The sequence below is a fragment of the Bacillus rossius genome, chromosome 5 (assembly GCF_032445375.1).
Source record: "Bacillus rossius redtenbacheri isolate Brsri chromosome 5, Brsri_v3, whole genome shotgun sequence".
Taxonomy (NCBI): domain Eukaryota; kingdom Metazoa; phylum Arthropoda; class Insecta; order Phasmatodea; family Bacillidae; genus Bacillus; species Bacillus rossius.
In genome coordinates this window covers 756,341-779,577 of record NC_086333.1, presented here as the reverse complement: position 1 = coordinate 779,577, position 23,237 = coordinate 756,341, and the positions used below count along the sequence as shown (strand labels likewise).

Here is a 23,237-nt window from a genome sequence, read left to right as displayed (position 1 = left end):
TCCTATGTGTACGTAGGTAAACATGTAATCAGCATCACAAACCGCGAGAAGAACAATGGAAAAGAATTTTTTATAGTTGTAGTAAAGTGAGCCACTCTGTTTCGGTTGTATTACTCTAATGTGTTTGCCATCGATGCCTCCCAAACAATGAGGAAAGTTGGCCCTCCTGTCAAAACCTGCTGCAATATTAAGCCAATTCTCTTCAGTGGGTTGTGGTATACACATGTCTTTCATGCAAGACCATATTTCTTGACATATTTCTTGACACACTTCTTTTACAATTTCTCCAATGGTAAATCTTCCCAAAGCGTATGAGTAGTGCAAATCAGTCATGCTGCAACCCGTTGCCAAATATCTGAAACAAACACCACACAACATGTTTGTTAATCAACAACGTTTTGCACACTCTAAACAAGTAAACATTATCCACCTTTCAGAAATTATAATATGGGAGTAATTGACTGAAAATGTTATTATTAATTAATTTATTTTTTACACTGCTTGATTACTGGTTTAGGAAATCAGATGACAAGTTATCAAAACTAATGTTTGTCACCTTGTCAACTTTTGATAGAGTATTTTGAAACATTCGTCTGAAATATGTGTAACGACAGAAGTATACAATATTGCGTCCATCTGTCCCCATGTATAACCACGACATTTACTTGCCGAAAACAACTAGTACATGTAATATATAGCTAATGGAAAACACAAACATTTGTTTATAGTGCATCATTGATACAGGTCATGTAAATGCATCCACAGGGGGTAAATTATTATATATGGAAATTATTACTAGTAAATGTGCAAATAATGTAATAGGTCCATGGAGAAAGGAACTAATGTTTATTGTTGCATATTACCCTTTTAAAAATAATATTCCGGAAATACCACTAAAGTAAATTAAAGTGGGTTCTGGGGAAAATACTCTGATATTACAATTAAATGGGTAGCAAATAAATTGTATCAAATGACTTAGTTCCCTTCCTCACTGGACGATTCAGTTATATTGTTGTGGACAATATTCTAAGGTATTATATCGTGTTATAGGTGTGCAGCTGCTAAGATGCTGGAAAAGCTTACGTGATAGCTACTCAAGAGAGCTGAAACTCCAGAAAGAACAAAATTCTGGGTCAGCACCACAAAAACGGCCTGTTTACTTATTCTTCAAACAACTATCATTTTTGGAAAAAGTAACAAGCTCGAACACTACCAGCTCTCTCGCAGACGAAAATCCAAATGTGACTGCAGTACAGGATACTCCACTCCCAAAAAATATATAACTAAAAAGAATCCAATAGGTGAAAGACTTGTTAGTGCTGTGGAGCGAAGTGTGAATGATGAGCAGAACGGGAAAAGCATTTAGAAAATGATTGCGATAGAATGTTCCTTTTGTCATTGCTTAAGTTCAGCCTTTGAAACAGATTCCCGAACATGCACGATTCGGGGTTAAAAGGAAGCTCGTGGACGTCATTGAAAGTGAAATGAAAATGTATGTTCGTACTCCCCTCATATTTCAGCGTCAAGGCAACCCAAGTGCACATGTTGAAACTCCTCAACATATTCGACAACAAAATGTTTCCATTAACTATCCCTCATATAACATTGCTTCTCATTCTCCAGTTGGTTATCCTTTGGAGCCGCGACCCTCAATAGCAGACGACCCATGTGATGTACATTCTAATGTCTCAAGTTACTCTAATACCTCTGCAAGAAGCCCATTTTCTGACCTAGATCTTTTTGACGTCCAACAGTAATTATTATTGGGTAGTTAATTCTTCAGTGTTAAAACATTATTTCATTGCTTCAATATATTGCAATTGGATTCCATTGCACTGCATTTTGTTTAATTTAACTTTTAATGTGAGTACATTTGACCAGTTTCATAGCTGTTTGTTAATAGTATGTCAGGCAATATAATTTGTATTAAGATTACGTTCACGTAATGCTGTACTGTTCCAAATTTATGTATATTAATGTTTCAGGTACATAAAGTAATTTCATTGATTACATTTTATTTTAAAATATATATAGATTCAAATATTACATTATTATTTCAGCTTTAAATTGCAAATTCTGTTGAAATATAAAGATTAATCGCAATTTTCGTTTATTTTAAAAAATTTACAGAGGAACTTTTGTGCTTATTTGTGTCTGTCACAAGAACTAAATAATAATTGATAATTTACACATAAGTAAATATAGATAATCTGTTGGGTCTGGGAATGTCCATCAGGCATCATCTAATTTTAAAAAGACGACTCATAAACTAATTCTAATTTAAACAAATTTACTTACCTAAGAGTGCAGATTACTTTATATTCTGGTTTTATTGCTGCTCTCATGTTCGTGTCCTGGCGGGTCAAATTGTCTGTTAAGATATGAAGCAATTCTTCGAATGTTGACAGACATATGTGCCAAATAAAAAAAATTTGCCTTCTTCTTCTTTGATGTGTGGGTACAGTATATGAAATAAACTTGTTACCCTTCTCTCCATCATCATTGGATGTACCCAATATCGCCTTTTTTTTTTTCTTGCTAGCCAAATGCATATGTACAACTAATGCTATCTCCGCGGTGTCCATTCTTCAACTGGCCAGCCACTCGGGTCGCACAGCGAGTGGCGAGAATGTAGGTGGCGCCACCTGGGTGGTGCCACCCAGGTCTCTCGTCTGACAGAGGCCTTAGAGACTACAGATGCCGAGGTGAATACTTGAGCATTTATATCCATGCAGTCTCAATATAGTCCAATCAAATTAGGCAAAAATGAAGACAAACCCGGACATTAAAAATAACAAACCGGGACTACTGGAAAAATGCCGAGGACACTTTCCGCTGCGTCCATACAAAAATCCCAAAAAATACGGTTGCTGGTTATCCGCCATTTTGAAAAATACTGTCGCCATTTTGAATTTTCACATATATTTACTAAAAAAAATCGTAGCAACTTAACAGTTTCACTTTTCGGGATTTTTTTCCCTACATACCTCCTAAAAATTTATCTTTCCATAAATGTTACTATACACATAATTTCTTTACCTGATGTTTGCGTTTCGTTGTTTAAAGTATTGCCATTAATCGTTTTTACTTTAAGCTGAAAAACTTAAGAATTTACATCAAAACAGTAGATCACATTCAAAAACGTTTCAAACAAAAGTTGTAGAGCATAGAAAAACCTATCGAAAACAATTTTAATATATAACATACGCAAATAATTAGCCTTTTAGAAAGTGTTTCTCTGCGCGGTGGCGTTAGCTTACAAGGGAATTAAATACACAGCATATTGCATCAGAATTTTTATCCTAAACTTGAAACATCAAAGTGTATATCTTCATGCAATGTTATCCTAAGTCTCGTCAATGAAGTAGTATAAAATTACTATTGTCTAACTCTGCCCTCTCTTTTTTTAATAACCAATAATATTCTCGGAAATACATTTTTGTTATGAGATATAGAACTCGTGAACTGATTTTTTTTTAAATTTATTTGAATATCCATAATTTTTATTTATTTCCACTGTACCACAGAAAGTACAGTTTTAATGTCAATATAATTTGTCCAGTTCCATCTGTAAAACATATATTTTACTGGTCAGCATGTTTTCTGTTATTTACATAAATACGCTGCAAGTCTTATTAATAAATAGTAAATACTATTAAGCATTAAAACAAAACGTTAATGAATGCCGTTGACATGTTAATTATGTGTAAATGCAAATGGTCGCCAAACAATTTCATGAAAGTCACTTTGTACAACATATTGAAATTGTCACAATTGTTTAAAAGTCATTGCATCCTTCAAGAATGACATATTTTGTGGTTTATATAAATGTTTTTTGCAGGTGTTTCCTCGGAATTAAATTTCATATAAATATTAAGGAATTAACAAACAATTATATACTGAATGGTAACCATGATTCCTTATTAACAGAATCGAAGAACTTGAAATTAAACATATGAAAACAAAGAAAATTCAGACACTCAATTTTGTCCTATAAAATTTGAATTAACAGAAAGGAAATTATTAATTTAATGCACATCAATGTCAGCAACTTCTTCTTCTTCACCAAATTCACAGATGGTGCTTATAAAAGGACTATTGCTACAGCCATATCCAGAACATTGACCACACATACCAGAACATTCAAGTCCACTTCGTTTGCACTCACAGTTTTTTCCACATGAAATTTCGCAGTTGCACATTACAAGTTTCATGAGGTTGTCTGGAGCAGGTTTTTTTAGTGTTGGAACTGGAAGGAGCCTATTGTTGTTAAGCATCCAGCCCCATTCTGTGGGCGACAGATCCACATGTTTCCACTGCTGCACTTGTAAATAAATGCGTACAGGGAATGCTGGCGTGCTGCTGCCGTTGTGGGCAGGAGTTTTGCTAAGTTAAAGCTACCACTGACTTGCTGCTTGCCCACAGTCTTAAGGTAAAGGTGATTTCTTGCTGTGTCGAGATCAGATTGTCCCTTAGCGCCATACATTGCTAGAAAAAAGTTCTCTCTGGCATCTGCAACTGAATCTTTGGATGATGATGAACTATTAAAGACTTCAATTTGACTTTGAAGCAAATCATTATCAAAAAGCAGTTTGTATGCATTCTTTTTCCCTTTGTTGAAAGGAGCAGAAGTGGTATCGCACCCTGTAAATGCATGAAGGAACAACATGTATTTCTTCATGTTCCCTAAACTGGCTTGCAGCTTCTGACTGCTATATATGCGATCTGGTTTTGTTTTCGTACCAGGTATCAACATATGTGTGTCAGCTGTTGCATGCGTGATCAACAAGACTAGCAGATCAGTATCTTCTCCAACAAGCACAGATGGACCTGACAATGCTAACTCTGTGGCTTTGGTAACAATAGCCGTATCTGCATCTCCATCTGCTTTGTAAACATTGCACCCAACTTTTTGGAGACGTTTTTTCATAAGTTTGATGAATCCATCTTTGTTAGTCTTGTTTGAAAGAAAGTCTTGTTGTGAACACTGCACATGAATATTGTCTTCGACACTTACTTTTACTGAATTTCTATTTTTTTTTGTCTGCATAGATGCTCAACATCTTTTGTGCTGGGCCCTGCTTGATATCCATCGAATACGATGTAACAGTGAACATAATGGTCCTCAACATATTTAACATACTGTTGACATATCTGCTTGAATGTTGCTGTACGAAGCCAAACAACTTTGTGCAGTAAATGGCCACCATCAATTGTACATACTGCATTATCTGGAAGAGACAACTGATTTGACGACAATTCGTCAAGGACATGTACAAGAGACGACTTCGTGCCCTTACGAATAGATACATCATCAAACAGCGATGGTGGATGAGCAGCCAGTTCGTATGCTAAGAAGGATGCCAGCTCTTTATCACTTCTTACAAGGCACAGCATTCTGTGGAAAAGTTTGTTTGGGTTGATCACAATTTCTTCATTGTGTACTCTTACAGCTTTACTTGCATTGTCTAAACACTTCACCTTGTCTGTGTGTCGGTATTGAACTTCAGAAAAACATTTGCCTACAGTGTTCTTAAGATTTGATTGGCCAACTTCCCAAGCTTTGTCACAGTTTAAAGATTTGTCTCCAATCACCCCACTGGAAAGAGAAGTTAGGTCATCTGAGAGTCTTTGAAAGGGATTGTGTTCATGAAGCCAATTTATGAATGACTGAATGTCAGATCTATCTATATCCAGGTATAAGGCAAAACAAATAGTTCGGGTTAAAACATTACATGCAGAGTGCCACAAACAAGTTTCATAATAATAGTTGATGGGGATTACAATAATATTTTATAAAGAAAAATGCTTTAATGTTTCAAATTTAGGATAAAAATTCTGCTGCAATATGTTGTGTATTTACTTCCCTTGTAAGCTAACGCCACCGCGCAGAGAAACACTTTCTAAAAGGCTAATTATTTGCGTATGTTATATGTTAAAATTGTTTTCGATAGGTTTTTTAAGCTCTACAACTTTTGTTTGAAATGTTTTTGAATGCGATCTACCGTTTTGGTGTAAATTCTTAAGTTTTTCAGCTTAAAGTAAAAACGATTAACGGCAATACTTTAAACAACGAAACGCAAACATCAGGTAAAGAAATTATGTGTATAGTAACATTTATGGAAAGATAAATTTATAGGAAGTATGCAGGGAAAAAAAATCCCGAAAAGTGAAACCGTTAAGTTGCTACGATTATTTTTAGTAAATATATGTGAAAATTCAAAATGGCGACAGTATTTTTCAAAATGGCGGAAAACCCGCAACCGGATTTTTTGGGATTTTTGTATGGATGCAAAGGAAGGTGTCCTCGACATTTTCCCAGTGGTCCTGGTTTGTTATTTTTAATGTCCACCTTTACGCCTAATTTGACTGGACTAATAGGGACGAACTGTTATCATGTAATAAGACACATTGTCACCTTGTCTCTCACGCAGAAAAGTTTGAATAATCATAACTTAGGTGAAGATTACAGTAGCTACTTACTGAGATAAACAAACTTGTCAACCATTTACACTTCTGATTGACCTAACCTAACCCATCCTAACAAACACACTCTACTTTTTAACTAAGTTCAAACAATTTATGGATATACAATAAAATATTTTCAATATTTATCAACTCTGAGTTTGACACCTCTCTAAGTAGATCTTTGAATTTAATCTCTTAGTTTATGATCACCTGGACCAGTGAAAGGACAAAAATGAAAAAAAAAAAAAATTCGAAAATTGCAAAATTTTAGCTTGTAACTGACATTAAGTGCGTCTTATGTTTTCCTTGTAGAGCTCGAGGCTCGAGAAGTACGTGTCCTTGACAGAGCCACTCAATCGAACGAATTATTCATGTGCAGTGGCGTAGCCAGGATTTGTGTATGGGGGGTGTTAAGAAGCATGTCACCCCCCCCCCCCCCCCCTGTATTAAAGCGGTTGGTCGGGGGTCCTCCCCCGGGAAAATTTGGATTGTAAGGTGTAAAATGGTGCTATTTTGGCAGTTTTCGGTTCTTAAATTTAAATATTGTAATGGTAATTTTTTTATTAATTTTAATATGAAATTTGTTTGAGTGATGAATAAGAAATTAATTAAAGATTTGGTGCTGGGGGGGGGGGGGTTGAACCCCTAATTCCCCCCCCCCCCCCTGGCTAAGCCCCTGTTCATGTGTAAATAAAACATTCATATCATAGGCCTACATGGTATTGATTCATTTTTAAGGGAGCATGCAAATTTGTAATCCTTTGTGTTTGTACTTAGTTTTGTAATTGCAGTGGGTAGGTACCTTTTGAGGCGAAGGAGTTCGGGTAGTTTGGCCTCTCCCTCTACGGTTACTTAAAGCCGGAATTAACAATAGTCCGTTGCATCCGTCGTTCTTCCGTCAATCACGTGACCCGCAGCCAATCGTATCGCCCGAAAATTTCCATCTGTCTTTCCGTCAAAAGCTTGTTAACTTAATACTTTTGACGGACGGATTAAATTATAACTGTCAAAATGTCTGAAAGAGTTTTTACGTCAAATTGTATGTATGTATTAGAAGTTTTTTTTTTTAAGTTTATTTGATTCTTCAGATGCTTACAAAAAATATTATTTAATTACGTCTGATCACATTTTACAAGTATTATGAAATAAAATCGATTCACAGAAGTGTGATTAATTGCGCAAGGTAACTGAAAATGTTGAAATAAATAACAGTGTTCAAAATATTGAGTTTAATGAGTTCAAAATAAAGAAAAATTTTTTTTTCTCAAAATGTTAAATTTTCTCAACATTTCCCAGCATGCAAAAGGGAAAATATTAAGACGCTCGACAGCTGAACGCGACGGACTACTGTAATTCCGGCTTATGAACCAAGCTACACAGGCCGTACGTATTAATAAAAATAAAAAAACTCGCTAATGTTAATTTGCGCTTCATTAACACACACGCAATAATGACTACCTCATAATTTTAACTTTGGTTTCGTTAGTTACGATCGATACAGGTAACGCATTTGTGTGTGTTCACGTAACTTCCTTACAAATCTGGTTACAATAAGTTTATTTCAAGAGTTTTTAAATGTGTAAAATATAGACAAATAGGTACAACTTACAAAACGTTTTCCGAAATGACATTTGTTTATACATGCAAGAACGCCAGAAGTGAACACATTCACTTATTCGCATACCTGCATCCTTGAATTTTACTTTATGGGGAAGTCGTATACACTTTAGGCATGATTCTGATACAAACGGGCGTACATACAACCCTAAAATAGCAAATAACGTGGGTGGCCATTTACTCATCTTTTAGTACGCTAAAACGTAATAAAAAAGAAACAATATTTCAATGTACACAAAAATATTAGCGCGTTCAAATGCAAAAACATGCATATTTCAAATTAAATTACAGAAAGGGACATTAGAGCTCAAGGGAGATGAACACTGAACAACGGCTTGTAGCAAAGAATTTAGCTGAGATAGCCACAAACCAGAATCAACATGCATTAGCAAGTATTAAAACTAAAATATATCCACCGGTATATATTAGATAACGTAATCAATCATGAACTTATTTTTCGACGTAAAACTATCCTATATTTCCCTGTGAACACAATAAAGTATGTACACGCAACGAAAAACACTAGACTAAAAATGAAAGGCTAATGACCTAAGATCATTAAATGCGTAAAAAAGAGATACTCACCGCTTTTAAAAATACAAAACAATCCAAAAGTATTTAAAGCAACAAAAAAAAGAAGCCTTGCGCGATAATTATTCTAGGAGGATAACAAACGTAACATCACTACGATATAGGATTTTTTTAATCAACTATAAAACAAACGTTCTGACAATTACACGCACAGTGTTCACCGCTCTGCAAACTCACACGACGTCCCTCACATACGTACACTCACACACTGGATATAAAAAAACCACGGGGAAACAAAAGACTAGTGCTTCGTACTTACAAAACACACCACGAGATAGCACTATCTGCGGCTAAAACTTTCTGTTATATTATTTTCATATAGATTTAAAGATGTTAATAATTCTAGAAACACCAAAGACTTTAGTGTTTTTTTTTACAAAGTTCAATTTCAAACAAGATCACGGAAAATTTTTGTTTAAGTGTTGACAATTGAAAGTCAATTGTCGTCTGCTGGTGGTGTGTTTTATAAATGTGCTTGGTTGAGATGAATATCGATCGATTTATTTGTATGAACAGCGTTCCAAAGAGTATTATAATGCAGTTGAGTGTTTGCATCGTTGCTTTCTGTGTAGTTAATCTCTTGAGACATATAAAATAAAAAACTATGTTTTGAATGAATGCTTACTTCTATTGCTTGAAAAAAATGTTTGTTTTGGTGTTTGCAATGATGTGTGTATTCACACCCACTGTTTACGGTTTCGTGGATGAGTTAAGTTTGAGTGTTAAAAATAATAATATATCCAAAAGATATGACTTGGATCTGCAAACTTGTATTGAGAATTTTGATGTTCATTTGGATAAAATTATAAGGACCCAGGATTCTAGAGCGATGGGTGCAAATTACATTAACGAATTCGATGTAGGTTCCAGAGAAGAGTGCCTAAGGTTGTGCTGTGAAACAGATACTTGTGATGTATTCGTCTTTGAAGAGAAGGTAAAATATCTCGCATTGTGTAACCTAGAATTATGTTAGACCTATTTCTTAAGTTCTATTAACAAATTTGAGTTTCGTTTTAAAAATATCGTATCTCTTTTTTGAAATACAATAAGTAAAATTTTATTCAACAGACTTGGTTAAAAAAAAAAAATGAGTGTACAGTGCAATCAACTATATTTTGTTGGTGTTTTTACATTAGCTTGAAGGGTAATAGTTTCATATACTACACGCCCAAGCCAACTGTGATCCCGAGGAGGGGAGTGACGGGAGCGCTAGTGTCGCAGTGAGAGAGAGGTGGGGAATGAGGAGGGGTATGGTGACAACTCTACTTGCCGTCCCACCCGCGACATGATTCGCTCCGAGCCTTGAGGCGGACTAGGGAAAGGAGGGGGCTGTGTGGTGGAAGGGATGACGACGGAGGGAGGGGTCCGTCTGACCTTGGGTAGTTCACATTTTTCCCGGGACCACAGTTGGCTTGGGCGTGTAGTACCTAATGTATCCAATTTTATCCGTAAATCTTGATGGCATGATTTTGTATATATTGAGACTATGGCACATTATGCTTACTGTTTTAATTTAGTATGTCGAAATATCCTGCCGAATCGAATACTTGCATATCAAAATGCAAACACTGTCAGGTCTTGTGAAATTTTTTTTCATTCTTCCTATTTAACTTACAATCATAATTTGTTTTATATCACTATTTATAGTGATGTCCATGATATTTCGACGTACTAAATTAAAACAGCAAGCATCATGTACCAAAGGATCAATGTATACAAGATCATCCCATTAGGATTTACGGATAAACTTGGATGCATGAACCAGAACTTTTACCCCTATTAGAGTTCTCTACTTTGCAATTCCATAACAATACTGATGTGACTAATGTGGTGTTTCTTGCATCATTACAACCCCTACATTCTTACGGTACTTGCATTGGGTTGTTTTGGGCAGGGAACTATAAAAATGCTACCTACTTTTCACATATTTAATTTTTTGAATAATTTTAGTATCATAAAGTATACCTAGTATAATCCCACCCGCTCTAGTCTATTTTGTGATACCAAAATTTCATTTTCAAAAAAAATTATTGTCATTAGTCGTAACAGCTTATGGGGGGAAGGGGGGGTGTTTATCGTGAAATATAACAGCGTGCTCTATTAGAAAATTTCATGATGCTGAAAAATTGTGGGCAGAGTGGTAAAATATGAGAATTAAAAACTGATATCGCAAAATAGACTATAAGTACCAAGTGGATTGTATTCTATTTCATGATACTGAGAAATATTTCCTTAAAACACGATACTGAAATAATATAATTTTAAACTGTCTCTCTTTCAGGTAATAAATTCCGGTATCGCAAAATAGACTAGACCGGGTGGGACTGTAAGACTTCTTCACGATACCGAAAAAATATTTTGTCTTCAAGTATTACTTTTGACAGTTTAAATACAAAATAGACTTAGACTGGGTGGGACTGTAGTCCACACTTCATGATACGGAGAAAATATGTTTCATTTATTTCTTACTTTCATCAATACTTTATTTACAGGTATCACAATATAGGTACACCAGACAGAGTGAGACTGTAAGTAATTTACTTCACGATTCAGGGTCACAAAATATTCTCGACTAGGTGTGAATTCACTTCACGATACTTACTGATAAATTATTTTCTGCATTAGTCTTACTTTTTTTTTTAATTTTATTACTTGTATAGCAGTAGTAACTGGACTTGGTTACATTGTATTCTACTTCACACTACCCACACACTTATTTCTTTTTGTCTATACTACACTATGTGGTACTGTACCCTACTTCATGATACTGTGAATATATTGTCACTTATATGTTTCAAATAATTAAGTATTACCGGTTTCACAAATCATATTAAAAGAGAATGAATTCATAGTCTCATTTTGATTCCAAACCATTATATAAACATATTTTTGCTTGAATGAATTACTGGTATTACTGTTTCTTTACCAATAAAACATTTCTAACCCTTACAACTTACCACTAGGTATTTACATGTATTTTTTTTACACTATTAACTACTCATATTTTGCTTTCATGTACCTGCATTAGGGTGACTAAGGGCAAGTGCATATCATAATGAAATAAAAATATGAAATAATTATTTTTATCCTTCCGGATTTTATGTTAAAAATAATGTAATTATTTACTTGTGATCAGGACATAAGGCAACAGCACCGGTAGTGGACACCCTGAAGAAATTATTTTTTAAAAAAAATCTGCTAAAAAAAATTCCTGAAAGCACAAAAGTGGTTAAATGATAGGTATTAATGTATGCATTGGCCAATTCTCCAATCCTTCCTTGTCATCTAGAAATGTGGATTAACAATGAATATAGCATAGTTATTAATATAATAATTAAAAAAAAAATTGTGTTCTCATACCAGTAGTGGACATGCAAAATTATACGTTTTCCTAGTAGTTGACACAAGATTTAACCAGTGGTGGACACACATTGAAATGTGCAGAAACATTTGCAAAACTAATTTTACATTTACCTACATAAATAAAGAAATAGAGACTAATACAGTCATTTAACTTATTGGGATTAAATCTAATTATTAAATTTTTGAGCATAAAATAAACTTAACTTAATTGTATAAGACAACTTGAACTTTAGCAACATTCTACACAAAAATCAAAAGACAAAAATGAAAACTGTCTTCAAAGTTTAAGTAACGTTACCTGGGTATGAGATTTACAAGACCAACAGCAAGACAATAAAAATTAACACAAACACTGCAGCTTTTAAATTATATTTCAAACACATCTACAGGTACACTGAAGGCGTATTTCGTCCTGCCTCCATGAAGTTGAAAGTTTGGGTTTGGCAAAATGCCCACAATTTGAGTAACATGAACATATGACATGTCATTGTCTTTAGGTGCAAAAATTTTCTTGGATGGACCAAATGCTCTCATCCCCATTACTTGGATATCGTCACCTTCTAATGTTTGTATTATGCATACATATCTGTACTTTGTAGTTAGTGCTGCCTCAGAAACCCTTTCATTTGTGGCATCACATGTCAAAGTTGTTGAAGAAGATAGTGATTGCGAAAGTGCCGAATCAGCTTCGACGACGAGTGCTGCAACGTTTTCAGCTGCAGGTGATGATAAAGTAGTCTGGGAATCTTCTAAGACATTGTCTACTTGGGGTTGCACTGCAGGTGACAATGAAACAGTTTGAAACAGTTTGAGTGTCTTCTACTACATTGTCTACTTGGGGTTGCGCTTCAGGTGACAACACTAGAGTCTCTAAGCTTTCTAAAAGGTTTTCTTCAGCTGGAGCTGTAGATGATGGCAGTGCATGAATGCCTTCTGCAGCATGATCATCGAGGGGTGGAGTATCTAAAGATGTGTGATGCTCAGTTTCTTTCGCCTTGAGGTCGTTCACATACTTCCAAAACTTGAACAGGTCAGCCTGTTGTGTGTCCCCCAGCCAAACATTGCCAGATTCCTGAAACTTGTGTACCTTCTCAGCCCCTAAGAAATTTTCCAATAGCTGGGATGTGCATTTTGTCGGACAGCCATGTGTAGCCCTCTCAGAACTTGCAGAGTTTGCTGCTGGTTTAGACCTACTAGCAGATATTTCCATCAGCTTGGTGGTGGCGATTGTAGAAGGATTCCATGGATGTAGGCCACTTTTGCGGAAAGCATGGGTGAGATGTTCAGGCTTGATGCAATCGTGGATACTTTTTTCCAGCAGCTTCGGAAAATCTTTCCTTCTTAGTGTTGGATCTTCATTGTTAGCCACTCTTTACAGCCTCCACTCGTGTTGAGTCTTCTTCCAGCCACCTTTCAGTTGCTTGAAGACACCAATGTCCATTGGTTTGAGAACGTGGGTGGAGTTGGGCAGCAGTGCAACACACACAATTCCATTAGCTGCACAGAATTTACTTGTATGAAGTGTCAGATGGGAACAGTGGCCATCGATGAACAGAACAACTGGCAACGGAATTTTGTGCTCTATTAGCCACGGGTGGAATATGTTGGAGATGAACTGTAGAAAATCTCCCCATTCATCCAGCCATTGGGAGATTTTCCAACGGCCCAATCGTTAGGTGTTGTGATGACAAGGTCTTGAGGAAGTCTTTCATATTTAAAAACAATAAGGGAGGACATAAAGCTCCTGCAGCATTTCCTGTTATCATGACAGTCAGGCATTCTTTTTCATCTGTGTTCACCTGCTGTCACCCTTTTGTGCCAAAACTTTGTTTCCTTTAGGGTTCAAAAAGAATGCTGTTTCATCAGAATTGAATATTCTGCTGGGGTCCAACATCACTGCCTGTAAATCATGCTCTGTGATGTAATCTCCAACCTCTTTGAACCAAGACTTGATGTGATCAGCAGTAATACTAGCTCGACTAGCAGTCAAATTCTGTGGGATTCGCAAAGACAGAGTTGGATGCCTCTTCAAAAAAGATAGGTACCATTTAACTCCAGGGCGACCATCTTTGAAAGGAACTTCTTGTTTCAGTTCTTTCACAATTAGCTGAACACTGTTTAGCAGATCATCCTTCGTTACAGGAAAGCCTGATTTAGCAGCAGAAACAATCCACTCAACAAGAATGTCCTCTTCCTCTGGTGTAAGCCAGGAATCTGGACCCATTCTCCTTGCAACTGGGCTTATCCCCGAGATTTTATTATGTAGAGTAATTTGTGGTACTCCATGGTTCGTAGCTGCTTTCTTGATGCTCAGACCATTCTGCACATCTTTTATAGCAGCTTCCATTGCTGCATGTTCATATCGCAGGATGGTCCGTTTTGACATTGTGGCCTAAAGCAAAGAAACAAGTAGAATTTTTAATATCTGCATTTTACTATTCAATACAAATTTGACATTGTTGTATATAATAGATCTACACACCAAGCAGTATGTGTTAGATGTATGTATACTCTGCCCTAATTATGGGAGACCTTTAGAAAAATATATACGTAAATTTTTATGTTGTCAAAATACAATTACGTATATAAATATTTACCAAATGTGGACACACAAAAAAACCAGCGGTGGACATCTGTGTCATCTATTGGTAATGTTACGAATTTTAAACTGGAAGTCATAGCAATTTGTCAATGTTACATAAACATAACTTTCAAGTGAATTTGCACATGTTTTAAATTTAAAATTAAATTCACCAGTAGTGGACAGTTGTGTCCACTATATGGAAATGAGAGGTTATGCATGCCAGTAGTTGACACCCCTCATAACAGGGCCATTTTTAAAAGTATTTTATCATACAAACATATATTACATGCCACAGAATATCTACATTACTATAAACACAAGACATCTTACCTACATAATCTAATACTTAGTAAAACGTGTCTAACAGCACTTACCTCCTTATCACTTTTGACAACAAATGGCGAGATTTCTGGACTTCCTCTACTGCCACTCAGATTTGGCGCGGTTAAAAAGTAAACATGGGGCGCTTTCTGTAAAAAAACCATATCGGTTTTGTCACAAAAGTCGACTTGTAATCATCAATTTTTTAGGTACGCAATATATTGACCCAACCTCTTTTTTTTTTGTTCAAAGTCAAAAGTGTCCATTACTGGGTGGGGTGTCCATCACCGGTGTGTTTACCTTACATGTGGGTGTATTGAATTAATTTTGGAGTAAGGTAATTATATTTAATTTTTTTTACTGTCATTTAAAAAATATGTGGGAATGGTATGCACTTGCCCCTTAAAATGGGGCAAGTGCATACTGTACTGTCATCATTACAGCTATATACTGTAGGTAAAATCATGGGGGAAGTACATAAGAATACATGTCTCAACTTCGACATGGTTTTTATAGATTGATAAAATCATTAACGGCTCAGGACTTAAGATATTTTTCCGGGAACAATGCAAGAGGCACAGACTCAACAAAAAAAATAATTGTAATTGGTCAATAATTTAATTAATATATTATAAAGCCTACACGTTTAACTTTGTGTTTAAAATTTGAGTTGGTAAAATAAGTCTTTAAGGTCTTTAAAAAAATATTTTTCAGCCATAGATTTATACAAAAAAGAAACTGATTAATCAGATTTTAAAACAAATTTTTAACAATATTGTAGGTTTATCTGGCTCAATAAATAGTTAGGCTCTATAACACATAGCCTAACAACCAAAATAATATAAAACCACTTTTTTTTGTTTGAAATGTTTCAGTGTCTAAAAATCAGGTGGAAAATTGAGTTTTTGTTAAATTACAGAAATTAACTTAATTATTGAATATTATAAGATAGAAAAGAAACAGCAAACTTGAGTTCTCCTCTGCGTCCAAGTTCTGGTTGTGGCAAAATCGATACAATGTCATCGTTACTGATTTCACTTTCATCATCATTCTCAGGATATTTAAAGATAGTCACAGATTTTTTTTCCAAGGTTTTCTGGACAAAACGAATGACATGCTGTTCTTCATCACTAAACGAAGTAATTTGGCCAACAAAGAATTTTTTAACCTTTTTTGTAGAGAACCGTGCAATAGCCCAGTATCCAACCTTCTTCTTTGTAACATTGTTGGAAAACTTGTTAGCTTCTACCATTTCCTGAGTTTCCCTCTCAAGAAACTCTTGCAAGTTTTCTTCATCTGTTGATGTGCTAAAATTATCATCTTCATCTGAAGATGTAGCTTCAAAATTCTTCTTGAACTTAGGATTAAGAGTGCGAGGGAGATAATATTTTCTCGCGCGCGGTCAGTTGAAGTGGTTCATTTTTTCCTCGTAGGATAGCGTTGTATTCGGCCAGAAGAGCATACGGCGCGCATCATGTGTTGATCCCGCGAACTAGTAGGAAAACGGATTGCCCCCCCCCCCCCCCCGGGGGGGGGGGGTTAGTGGAGTGAGTGAGAAAGACAAATGAAGGACGGCTGATAGGGTGGGATGAGTCAACTGAAGCAGCCGAGGCAACGGCTTTGTGATGTGCTGAGAAGCACAAGACGACACTGGACTATCACGCCCGTTTCATACAAACCAGACAGAGCGGATAGATCTTTTTTTTTTTCCCCTTTAAAGGAACGCCGATTTTATGCTTAACTGTTTCGGCGTCCATTTTATAACCTTTACGCTTTGTGGATGTTACTGTGTGATACAACACCACTTTGTTTAAATAAAAACAGTTCAACAGTTCTGGTACATAAAATATTACAAAGAAAATTATCACTCATGTTTATTTTACATTTTACTGCAAGCGGAAAAAAAAAGAACTTTAGATACAAGTCTACACTACATACCTAATAGTTTTGTATTGTCATCTGCCTGACAACTGCAGAACGAAACTTCTTGTTTATACCTTTTTTAATACGCTTGACGTTTCTGACTCGTGTTTTGTAACAAATATACCGTTGATTTGTAGAGAATAAAACACAACTAAATTGGTTAATAGTTTGAGAAGATAACAGCATATTCAATTCGATCTCGGCACTTTCCGCATTACAAAATATCAGCTTGACCTTAACTTTTTCTGCTCTTATCGCGTGAGGTGGCATTAATACCAATGGCGCGTCCTGATAGGCTGGAACAGTTTTCCGCTCTGTCTGGCCGGCGTCCCGGCACCCGAATTACTAGGTACTGACTCTGGCAACTGAAGCTGAATTACTCCTGGAAATATCCTAATCAGTTTGCTAGTTTACTATTTTCTAAATGAAAATTGGTTAATTGTTTCTCCAAATTTCATTTTGAAGTTTAAAAAAAAACAAAAAAAAAAAACGTGAAGTCAGTGTAGTCTACGTTTTTGATTTTAAGAAAAGTCAAACAAGAATTTGTCTTTTTTTTTTTTTTCCCCGCAATGGACCTAGATAATATTTATATATTTTCTGTAAATCCGAATGTCCATACTTTAATTTTATCTTTAAGTTAACTTTTATAAATGTATGTTGTGTATAATTAAGTATACATTTTTTTATAGATCAACATAATATTTGCTCTATAACCAATTAAATGAACTTAAAAGTCAATGTTACTGGCATTACAGTATATTACACATAAATTATTATTATTATTATTATTGCAATCACAACTGGTAATCATAATTTAAACAGAACTACTATAATCTATTTCATTGTATCAATTTTGACGTTTAGCTTGTGAGAAAGGTCTCTGTGAAAAGGATTGCCAAGATGTTATTTTATCAGAAAACTATTGGACTGCCAGAAACTTTTTAAAAAGTGAACGTCCAAGTTCGGACAACATGGACTTTATCTCAATGGAAGTTATTTCTGAATACAAAATATTACCATATCGGTTTTTCGAAATTGAATGACAGTTCACTATATTATCATTGTGTTAGGTATGTTGAAATTGAGTCAACTTTTCGCTACAGAAAGGAAACGTATGTCTCTTCTCATATAACGTAGAACATGGTCGTGGTAACTACCCACCTATATACTACCTGTGAAGGTACAATTACTAAACTCGCATTCGCGGTGGCCTGGGTTTCAATGCTTTTCCAGAGAGTCTTGTTGTAGTTTAAGTAGTGTATCTATATTGCGGCAAATATTAGAATAAATTATATGTGTCGTTAAGAGCCGTGGCCGTCTATGGTGGAAGGCCACGGCCTAAGGTGTGGGAGGGCTTGCTGCCTGTCGCTCAGTGGCTGTTCTGTAATTGAAGCTACCGTATATCTAAATATGATACAGATACTATAACAGCTAATGAGCGACAGCCATTAACCCTAGCACACCGCGGCCTTCCAATAAAGATGCCCACGAAAGAGCCCATCGAAAATTAATATTGAAACATGTAATTAATTTGATTGAAAAATTATGTTTTACTTAATATTTTTTTTCGTTCATGTTACGTAGCGTTTTCTTTCCATAGGCTAGTCATAGGTTCACTAATGTAACCAAAGTAAGTTTACACTTGGTTATTGAGCACTATATATATATATATATATATATATATATACACACATACACACACACACACATATATATATGTGTGTGTGTGTGTATATATATATAAAATACATATAAAGTTTACATATATACACAACGTGTATCTAAAACATACGTACAAACTTCGGCAGGCTGTTTCTGGAAAGAATACAAGACGAAAGCCTAACTTTACTCATAAATCGAGTTACGAACCTCCGAAAATGGAATTTTCCATATCTTGAAATTAACATCATCAGTAAGTAAACTGTGGCATATGATTTTTTTTAGAAAGGAAACTTTACACCTTGCAAACGTGCTTTGTAATGCTTGCCCCGGTTTTTTTCATTTATTATTAGCTTTTCAGAAATGCTGTTATATTCATTGAATGATGTTCATTACAACCTACGTATCTAGTGGTGAAAAATTTGTGTTCTACAAAATCATCAGACGCAGTGCAAGTTATTCTAGAATAAGAAAATTTGATTTTTGGGGGTTCAAAACTCCGAATCCATTTACGAGAAAAGTATGGTACACTGGTTTTCATCTTGTATTTTCGCCAGGAATATTCTGCCAGAATTTGTCAGTATGTTTTAGATACACGTTGTATATAGAATACATTAGAAAATTTACATATATATATATATATATTTATATGGAATACAGTAGAAAGTTTACACATATAATATATATAATACATTACTAACTTTAAAAATGTATATAGAATAGGGTACTTTAGAAAGTTGACATTCCGTGTTCGGCCCTTGCAAGAATCGAAGTTTTACAAATAGCATCCACAAAATAATAAGTAATGTGTGCAGAAAATATAAAAGATTATGGAGTACCTATATTTTAAGAAAATGATATGAAATGAATTTACAGTAGGATAGGTCCATGGGCGTATATAAAAGGGGGGGGGGGGGGGGGGGGATTTTTGGCTCATTTGGGTATGTAGTAAAGTTCAAGTCACATAGTCGTGTATGTATTAATAAAAAGTCACGAAAATGAAATATTGTCAGTAACATTAAATTTGGGGGAAATACAATATTTCAAAAATGTTACGTGTTATGGGGTCAAAGGGTCAGGGTCTCTTGGCGTAGTGCAGGATGTCTGTAATGGTGTAGGTGAAGAACCTTTATTGACTCAGTTTGCATGAGTCATTTTAGGCAGTCTCGGTTTTTCACCAAAAGAGCCCAAAATCCTCCATGTTGGTTAGCTAAGTATTAGTAACGGTTCTTAAATTTCATTAAGATATTCGGGGTATCGAATTGCTTCGAAGCTGTAGGTTCCAACAAGTCTTTGAGCGATAAAATACATTAACTTTCAAGTTATTTTCCACCAATAAGTTTTTTTAAAATTTACTATATAAAGTTCGTCAAAATTTATTTTGAAATAAACCATAGTGTTAGTAGAAAACCACATATGATACCACAAATTAACGATTAATTGTTAAAGCTGGAATAGTACCTTAGTAGCCATTGCAATTTGTTTTCTATTCATCTGTTCATGCGTATTTATGAAATTTTTAGACACGTGAGATTTTTTAAAATGTTCTCCAGTATCAGTCGCGGTGAAAATTACGGTTATTGTAATGTACTCTCACAAAACAGAACAAGAGCACATAATAGCTTCACCACCAAAAGTAGTACACATTAAATAATTGAAGCTATAACAGCTCGTAAGATTCGTTTACCATGCCCAAAAGTTTGAAATACTCCTCACTTACAAATAAGTGTAACTATGTTACACCGCATACTGATACAAACATTTCGGGACCAATAACATTTTACGATGTAATTATAATATTCTATTAAACTGTACTCCTCCCCCGTGTATCCGGCATCCAGTTATCCGGAACTACAGTTGAGGAAAACATCTGCTGGCCCGTACAACCTTACAACACGATGCCCTCCTCCCTTTCCTTTTTCCCCTCCGTCAAACCCATAACACCCATTCACTTGCCTTTTATGGTAGACGCGGTAGTTGCTTACAGCGCTACACCTTATCTTTCAGGTCGCACGTCGACCTCGGCCAGCCGCTAGTGCTAGATAGTGAACTGGCAATGCAGTTGTGCCGTATATATTTTGGACGTTTAGAATTTGTTTATACTGTGTTATGTGATGTCAGCAACAATTAACATTAATGTGTGTCCAGATGTAGCAATATAAAATATGTAATGACCAAAAAGAGTCCTAATAGCCGTTTTTAAATCCTCTGAAATCATGTTTTTAATAGACGTATATATAATTGCTATGCTACGCTTATTTGATAAGTTTCCATTCACGTGTGACATTTCAAGAGTAGTACAGTTAGAGCACCCCTCAACCATAATTCCCACAAGCGGAACTCCCGATATCCGGAACTAATTTTCCAAAAAAATTAAAACATTACAAAACACCTCCTAAACTGGAACGAGGCGTTTTTGCTTTTGCTTGACTGTACATGTAGGCGCGCGCGCGCACGTCTGTCAGAGAGCTAATTATAGCCTGTGTTTCCCGCGCATTGCGTAAATACACCACTGGTTTTTGCGTCGGACGTGAATTACTATAAAAATGTTTATCATATAAGTAGTTTTATTGATTCACTATGTCAAGTAACCGGAAAATTCCGGCCGGCCCGAGAGTATGTACACCGACTCCCACTATACACGCTGACACACGTGATAGAGAGTAACATTTACTTCCAATGTGCGATGCTTTCAGTTTGTAGACAATAATTTAGTGTGCAAATATGTATTATGTAAATATTTATACTTTAATATATGGTTAAACAGTCTACATTTCTCTGTGTTTTTAAACAAGATGCTTGAAGTGTTATTCTTGTGTATGTGAAATGTAAACTGTGCGTGGCAGTGACTATACACTCTCCAGGAAGTGTGAATCACTAGCACGTCAACACAGAAGTATCACAACACTGCAGCTGTAGTCCTACTACCTCCCCCGAATCCTCTTCTTCGTTCTCTTCGCTCACTCACGCACCCACCCACAGAGATAAGAAACACCCGCTTGCCAGCTTGCTAGAATGAAGGTTATTCAATCAGCCCGGAGTTTTACGACCCGGTACGTTTTGAAAGCAGTACTTGTAGATCTACATATTTTTTATTGTATGGTTTTATAGCTGTGGAAAATATTTACAGTAGAACTTTGGCTATACATATAAGTTAATATGTGCAGCATGTAAAGGCCTTTTTATTTGCCTCCCTACCGCAACTCCCCTTACCCGGAATTTTCCCATAACCGGAATAGACCTCCCCCCAATGATTTCGGTTGAGGAGTGCTCTACTGTATTGCATAAGGCTGTGCGAACAATCGAAATTTCAAACTCGAACCGAACTTTGAAATAGTTTGGTTCAAGTTCGTGTCAATAAATTTGGGTTCGAGTTCGTTTTTTGTGACAACACTAGAACTTGTTAGTTTCCACATTTTAATAATACTAGAACCACGATTTTACGTATGCTCACGGCAAGGGCGCCCATATGGCAGTTTGTAAGGGGTGCCAGACTATATGATAGATTTAAGGGGGGGGGGGGGGGGCAGACCTTCAAAAATTGACAAAAATTGTCAAAAATTACTCACAATTTGTCAAAAATCCTCAAAAAACCCATACATTTTTTCCTCTTCCTGAAAGCTAGGGGAGGGGGGCCATGGCCCTACCCTGCCCATTTGTTATGGGCGCCCTTGGCTCACGGTTCCAAGGATGGCATTCGTAAAATAGCTGCCTTTGTAAAAATCGGGGCTGGCACATTTGCCCCCACCCCATATCTTGAACTTGTCCAACTAAATATATTTGGTATTACTTGTGTGTATTTTGTCGTAATAAACAAAATATCATTAAATATTAACGACTATTACTGCAACGAGGAAAAAAACCTTCGGCCGCAGCGTGTGAACGTGGAATGCACACTGGGCCGGCGCCGCACGCCCTCTCCCGCGCTACCTTCCCACGCTGCGGCCGGTCTCAGATGCTACAGTGCAGTCTCTGCTGTGTGTTACAGCCTGACCATGCGTGGAATGAGGAAATTATGCCGCCTTTCACACTCAATGTTATTGTTCGAGTTCAGTTCGAACTTGAAAATTGCAGGTTCGCACAGCCCTAGCTATTGCATATTCCAACAACGCTGAGGACACAGACGGCACAGGCCAGACGAGGCGTGGGTTGTTGCAGAGAAGTGCGTTGATGGCTTTGCAAAATGAAAAATCTTTAATTGACTGATTATGTTTACAAACAAAAATATAACAAAAAAGTTCCGCTGTCCAAGCATATTGCGTTCTGAAAATACGGCATGAGCGGTACAGTCGTCAATACGCAAGATGAGGAAGTTGTATGACTTGGTTGTAAAAAGGCCAATGCTAATTTTTAACAAAAATTACGTTGGCCCTATGACCCAAGCCATACAACACAAGCATTTGCTTACTTTCATAACACGTGACTACAAGTTCATTATGTAAGTATGTTGTCATGTTAATAATTTCTACACATATCTTTTATATTGGTACCTTGGTGGAACAATTACTGCTGCCAACAGCTTACCAGAACAGAAAGAATGGTACAGTGCGATGCGCACGCAGCCAGTTAGTTAGTCCTGAATCAGTATCATCTGGCCAGATATTAGTCGGGAGAGGTATAAGGGGTCGTCCTTTAATCACGTGATGTTTTTTTTTGCAACTTTTTAACCCCCTTCTCTCTGGTGATATTTCAATGTTTTTTTAGCCGTTAC

The 23,237-nt window shown here is 36.1% G+C and overlaps 2 protein-coding genes across 5 annotated transcripts in view; one reads left to right on the top strand and one right to left on the bottom strand.

Moving 5' to 3' along the window:
• LOC134531544 (protein phosphatase 1 regulatory subunit 14C) overlaps positions 1-8,890 on the bottom strand; it is a 430,032-nt gene extending 421,142 nt beyond the window's left edge. Inside the window, exon 1 of the mRNA XM_063367225.1 lies at positions 8,671-8,890. The gene's annotated coding sequence lies outside the window, so the exon portion shown is untranslated. The remainder of the gene's footprint in view (positions 1-8,670) is intronic.
• Positions 8,891-8,935: 45 nt separating this feature from the next.
• Positions 8,936-23,237, top strand: part of LOC134531542 (low-density lipoprotein receptor-related protein 11) — a 200,976-nt gene continuing 186,674 nt past the window's right edge. Inside the window, exon 1 of one of the 4 annotated variants that reach the window (XM_063367221.1) lies at positions 8,936-9,610. In XM_063367221.1, coding sequence (XP_063223291.1) covers positions 9,290-9,610 — 321 coding nt within the window. In that variant the 5' untranslated portion in view covers positions 8,936-9,289. The remainder of the gene's footprint in view (positions 9,611-23,237) is intronic. The other 3 variants (XM_063367224.1, XM_063367222.1, XR_010075026.1) reach the window with 3 other exon arrangements.